General features: G+C 35.1%; 1 protein-coding gene across 1 annotated transcript; it reads left to right on the forward strand.

The window, feature by feature from the left end:
* The first annotated feature begins 833 nt into the window (after positions 1–833).
* Positions 834–8,675, forward strand: RAD51AP2 (RAD51 associated protein 2). Its single transcript, XM_046660736.1, has 3 exons — positions 834–4,092; positions 4,677–4,760; positions 8,557–8,675. Exons 1-3 carry the CDS (start codon positions 834–836, stop codon positions 8,673–8,675), a joined length of 3,462 nt encoding a protein of 1,153 aa, XP_046516692.1.
* The last annotated feature ends 500 nt before the right edge of the window (positions 8,676–9,175 follow it).

Genomic DNA, 9,175 nt, shown 5'->3' on the forward strand with positions numbered 1-9,175 from the left:
ACAATAAATGGAATAGTTGAAACATTTAATTTTTATCTTTGAGTAATTTTATTCACAATTATGAGGAAGGAAGCCCCACAGCTCACATGAAAACTATTTTTCTATAGTCTTAAAAAGTGAAGATTAATAATTATCTGGATAGTAATTTCCACACAATTTTTCCTGAAATATTCAGATTGTGAAGAACCAGTGCTTTCCTCCCCGAAACAAACTTTATTAGTGAAATGGAAATCTGATTTTGAATGCCACTGGGATGATTAAGAGCATTAAAAAAAAAGTTTTTCCAGCCACAGAGATTTGGTCTGGTGCTTACAGAACTACACGAATTTACTGGTCAACACGCTTCGGAGCAACTGAGGAAGAGGAGAAGCCGCTTCTGAGGAAAACATAGAACTCTAGAATTTTAAAAGTAAAGCTGTTTCCGTTCACAAATGTTAAAAAAAAGAGAGAGAGGTTCTGACTTTTCTCCTTAATTCTACCAGAGGGAAGAAAATATTTACGTCAGATACAGTGGTGGCATTTGCGGGAGGCGCTAAAAATAGACAATGTAACGGCCCCAGGCGCTCTGTGCTGTGAGGGAGAAACTACCGCAGGCTCGAGGGGGCGGGGTGGGGGCGGGGCCGGGGCGGAGCTGACGAGGGCGGTGGAGGGGCGTGTCAGGGGCGGGGACAGGGCGGGGCTTGCTCCAGGCTGCGGCCGAGGCCAGGCCTCAAGGGGCGTGTCAGGGGCGTAACCCGGGCGTTCGGAGGGGGGGGTGGGGCAGAGCCGCCTGGCGCCTAATAAGAGACAGTTGCCTGGCTGGAACCTCGGACAGATCTCCTCCGTTCGCTGTCATGTCGCTCACGCACCCCACGCAGCGGGTTGCCGAGCTCAGGGAGCCTCCCGCCCTTTTACCGCCTCCTGAGGACTCTGATTCCCAGCCCCCAAGTAGTAAGCGGCTCCGTCTGGAGGAGCCTGGGGGTGTCTCTGAGGCGGGGTGGAGGCTGCCTTTGGTGCCTCGCTTGTCTGAGGTGGAAAAAGTCTGGGAGTTGTCGCCTAGACCCTTCAAAGGGCCGCTTATTTCAGCGAACTTCATTTTTGGTAACTCCGCAGACTCGTGTGTGGAGAAATCAGTCAGCGGGAAGCAGATATGTAACCCGGGATGCCAAAAGAGCCAATCTGAGATGAATAGTTGTTTGCAGTCTCTCCCCTCACAAAGTTTTGATTCTGGTTTGAGGGCTTCCAGAAGGTCTTCTGAATCAGGACTGAACGTCAGAGAGGTTTTCAGTGTGCGCTGCAGTGACACATCCGAAGCAGAGTTTGCTCAGCTTCTGCCTAACGCCTCTAAAAACGATATGAACGGAGTGAAAAACAGGGATGGAAAACAATATTTAGTCCAAGGGAGAGACGATAGTCAGAAAGACGATAGTTACATAGAACAGACAGAAAACCTATTTTTAGACGTTACCTTTTACAAGGAAATGAAACCAACATTTCGTGAAATTAAGAACAGATGTAAAGCTGTCAGTGTTATGCCATCAAATAAAAAAGAAAATAACATTTCAGCATCTACACTAAAAATATCAAAATCTCAAAACGAGCCCTGCATGGAAATTGCCAAACCCAGCTATTTTAGAGATAGCAGCACAATAAGTATCCCTGAGTTCCCAACCGATTTAAATAGCAAAATGTCCTCTGTCTATTTAAAGGAAATAGCGAAGAAAAGGAATGACAAAAACGAGGCATATGTTAGAAATTTCACAAACATTTACTGGTCCCAAAATAGACCTGATGTTAAGAAGCAAAAGTTGCAGGATGATAAAAAAATTGTGGATGCAGAAAATATTGTTTCTGAATGTTATGAAGGTAATCACCAGTCACTCAGCAACCAAAATATTTGCGTGAAAAAAAAGGACTTGATCAATTTAAACTACTGTAACCACAGTAGTATCAAGTCTGATGTGAGAGATTCTGAAAAGAATTACACTACAATACTAGAAAATGCAAATTGGGAAGAAGCAGAAACATGCCTGGACAGTTACATATCTAATGGATTGGAAAAATCTCAAAGCTCAGACTGTAATATTAGACATATTTTGAGAAATAGGGAAAATTATTGGATTGTGGATAATTACAAGACTAAATGTGAAAATGTGAAAAAAATTGGAGAAAGATTGAATTTGCTACAATTGCTGGAAATAGATATTTTAAGCAAAGATTATCACAATACAAAAGCCATGAATACACATGAAGAACAGTCAAAGCCTCTCCTGAGAGGAACACTGCGTAACCAAAAAGCTTCAATAAAATTTTTTTTGTTAAGTGGTAAAGAAGAAAACAATAATATGCTACAGTTGAGATATTATACTATGCAAGAAGATTTTCATTTCAGCAACATTTTTGAAAGTTTTGTTACAGAAATTTTTTATTTCCATAAAAGTATTTCAGGAAATCAAAAAGATAATAGTATTTTAACCTGGTATGAAATTTTGAAGCGTAAAAAGCAAATTGATGTTCAAAATCTGATAACTAGGAATATGAATGTCAATAGAAAGAATGTTTTAAGCATATATTTACAAACCAGTGTTTCAGAACTTTTGAATATCATATTGAAAGCCAATATAGCTTCTTTGCTCAATAACTTTGATTCTTTAACAAGAATTGAAAATGATTCTAAATTAGAAGACAGATGCATTTTCAAATGGATAGTGTATTTTAATTATTCAAAAAATATAGTGGAGAATCATACTGTATATCTAGTAAACATTTTAACTTTTTCAAGACTATTAGAAGATAAGAAAAAACCTATGTTAGAGGAAAGAAAGCTATTTAAAACCAAACAAGTTTTTGAAGAGCCTAAGATAACATCCATCAATTCCTTCAACATGACAACTAAATATATCCATTTTCCAATTTTTGAAAAAATTCATCTTTTAATGGACTTTGATGACATGAATGAAATTTCTTTGACAAAAGAAATTAGTTACAAGAATAAGAGTTGTCCTGAACAACTTATGAACCTGGAAAATTGGGCTCACTGTAGTCCTAATACTATTGAAACACATGTTAAGTCTGGTTCTCAATTTATACAGAAAAACAGTACATATGTTAATGAAACATTTTGTGAAACAAATGTGTACAACCAAGATTTAGATACTGAAAGAAAAAAGGAGCACGGTAAGATCAGCAGCTTTAATTTAAAGTGCGTATGTGAAGATTTCTTCAAGACTGGGCAATGGGCCATACTGACAAGTCACGATGCAAAACATAGTGAACGAACCAATCCTATGACTATATCTCTAGTGGTAAATTTTGGAAACTTGCTAAGTGAAATTGAAGGAAAAAACCATGACTTAATTTTGAAGGAGGAAGTAAAAGTCACAGCACAAAGTTTAACAAACAGTTGCCAAGTTCATAAAGATATTAAGAAAGAAAAGGAAGAGAAAAATAGTTTTTATTCAATGGATGGCATGTCTCCTATGCAACCAGTTTCATTAATAAGTAAGAAAGTAAATGTGGAAGAAAGTAAGTATATTAATCAAAATAATGTAGCTGATAGAAATGAACATGAGAGTATTTTGCAAGAAAGTGAGTTAGCTAATTCAAAGCATTTTCATCCAAAGAATGACTCTACAGAATGTGTTAATCAACAATTTGAAACTGACTTGAGGGTAGGGAACAATGAATGTTTTCAGGACTTAGCTGCCAAGTGTTTATCAACAGACGCTCTGGCAGTAGCAAAAGATTTTGAGATGAAGAGTAAATTTGATTTAGTACTTGAAGAACTTCGTATGTTTCATGAAATTAGTAGGGAAAATGAAATTCTGAGCCCTGTGGAAACAAACAATGGGCAAGAAAATTACTTTGGAGAAAATAATGATCTTGAGGAAGTAAAAATGGAGATAAAAACAGATTTGAAAATGGTTACAGTCAAGAAAATACGCGCATCTTCTTTGTTCTCGGATACTGTAGAAGATCCTAATATGCGTAAAAGACACCAAAGTTTATTTAAATGGAAAACAGTATCCAAAAATGGAGAACAGGAAGTTCCTAGTGAATATTGCTGTCCAAGAACATCAGAGGAAGAATTACTATATTCTACTTCTGAGGAAGGTAATGAGATTAGTTTTAAAATGTTCTTTCTCATGATAGATAAAAATTGTTCCTTTTTTTGTGTGTAGGCCAAGTATATAATTTTGGCAAAAAAGAAGATAGTGTAACACAATGTTTATTGATACACATTATTTTCCTATAAAGGCCTTTCAAATGTTGAACAATATACTGAAGTTGAAGGTAACAAGTGACGAAATTTTTAAAAGGAGTTTTTTTTTTTTTTTAAAGATTTTATTTTTTCCTTTTTCTCCCTAAAGCCCCCCGGTACATAGTTGTGTATTCTTCGTTGTGGTTTCCTCTAGCTGTGGCATGCGGGACGCTGCCTCAGCGTGGTCTGACGAGCAGTGCCATGTCCGCGCCCAGGATTCAAACCGACGAAACACTGGGCCGCCTGCAGCGGAGCGCGCGAACTTAACCACTCGGCCACGGGGCCAGCCCCTTTAAAAGGAGTTTTGCAGAGTCTTTCTTCATTTATTTAAATGTTAGGAGCCAATGGGAGGAAATGATTCTGAAAAAATAATTTGTTTGTAGTATTAACATTTTACATAGTTACTTTGCTATAACATATTGATCTTTAGTTTCAGATTGTGAAAAACCTTTACCTAAAAGACCTACTTTTTTCTCTGATGAATGTAAAGAAGAAAAAATTAATTATTTACTGAAGGGAGGTGAGATTTTTGGTTATTTTCTAGAACATCTTCTAAGATGATTATTGCATTCTTTATTTTTAGCATGAGGAAAATATATTTAGGTTGTTAGAAGATAAATACAAAGATTTAATACTTTTGTAAACATTAAAACTTTACTGATGCAAATTCTAATTATTAAAAATTGGTGAAAAATTAAAATGCCAGTTAGAATATTATTGGGAAATGTGTTCTACAAAACTGTCTTTAAATATTTACAGTTATTCATTGCAATAACTATGCGATAAGATAGGTGTTATATATGTCTAAGATATACATCTAATGTGCGTAACATTAACTGGCAAAACCAAAAAGGCATTTCTCTAAGTTGGATTTCCATTGATGAGATATTACTCCCAATTATGTATTTATTATCAATGTTCTCTATGCTTTAAGTACTATGGGGCTCTTTATATAGATGTTTTATTTAGTAATTACAAAATTTAGTTTCATTTAGATATATTAACATCATTTATCACTATGGCATTTAAACTTTTGATTACTATTAAAAATAAAAGTAGGGCTGGCCCAGTGGTGTAGTGGTTAAGTTGATGTGCTCTGCTTCAGTGGCCCAGGGTTCGTGGGTTTGGATCCCGGGCACAGACCTACACATCGCTCATAAAGCCATGCTGTGGCTGCATCCTACATACAAAATAGAGGAAGACTGGCACAGATGTTAGCTCAGGGCCAATCTTCCTCACCAAAATAATAATAATAATAATAAAACTAAAGAAAAGTTAAATAACTAACCTTATTCTTTGCCTAGGAGGTCTACAATATCAGAATAAAAAATACACTAAGCCTAACATCTATTCTAGCTTGTTGTACCAATGGGGATGAGGTAGGGGTAGGATTGATTTTAGGGAACAATTTTCTAAAGAACTAAATTTTCATATGGTCAGAAATTGCTGGAATTACACAACAAGACTAGATCTAGAGAGAACAATGATATAGGTAAAATATATTTACCAAAATGTCTTCAGTCATTCATCATTTCACAAAACCTTTTTCCTGGCTTCTCATCATTGGTAGAATGTTGTCCCTGATATCTTTATCCAGTCACTTCAAAACTGCATCTTTTCCTCTTTTCTTAGCTTACAATGAAATAATCTTAAAAATTAATCTATGTCTCTCAGAGGTCAAAAGCCCACAGGTAGTCTCTTCTCCCTTGAATAAAGGGAATAATTGAGGGAATAATCCTCTATGAGACTAAAAGCAGGGTGGTGAAATTAGCATGGAAAGGATAGGGTTGTTTCTTCTAGGACAGAAAGAAAAGAAGAAATTAGATGTAGGAGCATATTTTGAGATAGAATGGAGGAAGATTAGGGAACATATACCCATATTGTCATCATGATTATAATTGTGATAATAAAATGAATATATGAGGATGATTAAAGTATATGCACAAATTGGAAGAGAAATGTTACATTTGTTGGAAATATCTGAACCCATAATACTCTATTGTACTTTTACAAGGAAAAGTGCCTCACTGTCATGAAATATGAAAAATAATATAGTCAGCCAGAATTACTTAATACTGTGTCAGGATAGTTGTCTTGGATTCCCTTTCAAAGTTCATAAAAATGGAGTGATCTCCCTGAGGCTTGTTAAAGTCCATAATGTAAGAGAAAAGTTGGAAGATACTGGCAAGTGAGGATGATAAGAACAGGCTAACTGTCTAGGTGGAGTGGGTGCCTGCTTATGCATGTGGTTTAAAAGGCATTGGGAAACTCTCTACTGTGCTGACATGTACCTATCCACTTGCCATCATGATGCCTACAATTAAAACTGCTACTGCTAATGTCTCCAATGCCTCCCGTCTCTCTGTCTCTCTGTCCTCTGTCTGTGGTGTGGAGAAGGCAGGTAGTTTGAAATTATTTTGAACATGTGTTATATGTCAGCCAGCTAGTGAGTGCTTTATAAGTCATTTAGCACTGATACTTCCCTAACTTTAATATATATATGAATCACCTTGGTGTCTTGTTAAATGATTCTGATTCTCTTATAGAGCAGGCCCTAAGATTCTGCATTTGTTACAAGCTCCTAGCAAATGTAGATACTACTAGTCTGTGGACTAGACTTTGAGTTGCTAGGATTTAGAAAACAATTGAGTTAGTATTATTTCTAAAAGAGCACTAGTAAAATTTGTGACTTTTTTTGGATGAGGAAGATTGCTGCTGAGCTAACATCTGTACCAATCTTCCTCTATTTTGTATGTGGATGCTGCCGCAGCATGGCTTGATGAGTGATGTGTAGGTCTGCATCTGGCATCCAAACCCAAGAACCCTGAGCCACCAAAGTGAAGCATGTGAACTTAACCACTAGGCCACTGGGCTGGCCGTCACAGACTTTTTTAACACTGATTTTTAAAATGAACAATTTCTGGTAGTGTGCCTGAATGTTTAGAATTGTTAAACAATATAAGCAATACGTTAATCCAGTGTATAGCAATAATAAAATGAATCATAATTTAATAAAAAGATAAGCTATCCAAGGAGACCAAGAAGCACATCCTCATAACCATAATTTAATGGCTGTGTAAGGGCATATGCTTTGCAAAAGGGCTGCTGTTGATAGAATTTGGTTCAGTGATTTCCCACCTATTGCAAAATTACCAGAAGAATGGCATATTAGAATATGAAAGAGGAAGCTATGCTTTGAAAAAGTAATCAAATAGACTAATCATGGCTTTATTCTGAAATAATCTCATAATGAAGAAGTACACTTAGCATAAATTGCTGAAATTATCTAATTTATAACCAAGTTTAGTGTATCAGAAATGATCCAACAATTTTATTTTATTTGGACAATTCCTTTTTGTTTAAAAAATGAAAAAATCTCACAAATTTTTATCTCATTTTTTATAATTAACTTTATAATTTTGATATTGAATAAAGTATCATAAAATGATTTATAGCTATGTTTGTGTTAAGTTTTTTTCTCCTTATTTGTGAATAGTTAAATTTTGTATTTTATTTTATTATTGTTTACATAGATTCACACAGAAATTCTGTTTGGTTCAACTTATTAGAAATCATGCTGTTTACCTTTTGTCAGATTTAACATTAGATTGATTGCACTATTTTTAGTATAATGTGCTATTATATTAAGGTCATACTAATTCATTAGAATTTGATTAAAGCTTGATACATTTTTAGCTTTGCATATTTACCCCACTGTTTATTAAAAAAAGCACTCTGAAAGTTAGAGGTATTTTGTATTTTATTGTCAAGGATAGTTGATCCTATTTGTTTGGTTAACTAATTTAGTAACAGGTGTACCTCCATGAAACGTTTTGAACTTTTTTGAAAATGATAATGTGTTGTTAAATAAAAACTTCAAAATCAAGAGGTGAAATACATTTGTGCTTTATTATTGATAATAATCTCTATTAGGAGCCAAATGTAATCATTAACAGATAGCCTAGTTGTTTAGCTTCTAATAGAAAAATGACGTGGTCTTTAAAGCTACATCAAGTTAACTTTAAAACCCATATGGTTTTGTTGTTGTTGTTGTTAAGTCAGACTGCCTGACTGGAATGCTGATTTTATTAAGTTACTATTTTGTATTGGGCAATTTGCTTAAATTTTTTGCGCTAAGGTTTCCACATTTTAAAAATGGAGACAGAATTAAGTAAACTACTGTGTTTACAGCACTTAGCTCAGTGACTCAGTACGTGTTGCTAGTATCATGATTAGAAGTTGGTAAAAATTTTTAAGCTTAAAATCTGTAAGTAATTCTTACTCCCTTATGTACTTCTATTGTCTTATATTTTTAGGTAGTAATTTTTCACATGGAATTTCAAGAGTACTACCTCTTAAGACATGCAGTCGACCAATCAGAGTCGGTTTGTCAAGAAAAGCTAAGCTTAAACAACTTCATCCCTATTTGAAATAGATATGTTATGAGAACTTCAAAGAAGATATTGGACTTTAATATTTCAAAACATTTCACAACATCTATAAATCTTCTGTTTCTTTCTTTGGATAAATGCTTTCTTCTTGGGTAAATGTTTGGGGGTTTTGGGCTTTCTTTATCATAAGGTATGGAGAGAGTTTTTTGTGTGTGTGAAGTATCTAATTAATCTTTAAATGTCGTAAAACATTTCACTGGTGTTTTCATGTCATATTAACAATATACACATTAAAGGCTTTTCATGATCTTATAAAACGTCAACTTATTATTTTTCATGATATATGTATATGAAGCTTTTGTGAAGAAGATTGATAGCCTCTAAAGGTCTCTCAGAAGTCTCTGGAACTCATAAAAAGGTAATGAACCACTGTTCTAACCCACTCGCTCCATATTTCAAGTGAAAAAAATAGAGGTGCAAAGAAGATGGGTAAGTTTTTTAAGCTCACGTAGTTTGTATCAGGATTGGGATAGATGCACTCTCC

Source organism: Equus quagga, chromosome 5 (genome assembly GCF_021613505.1).
Source record: "Equus quagga isolate Etosha38 chromosome 5, UCLA_HA_Equagga_1.0, whole genome shotgun sequence".
NCBI lineage: Eukaryota > Metazoa > Chordata > Mammalia > Perissodactyla > Equidae > Equus > Equus quagga.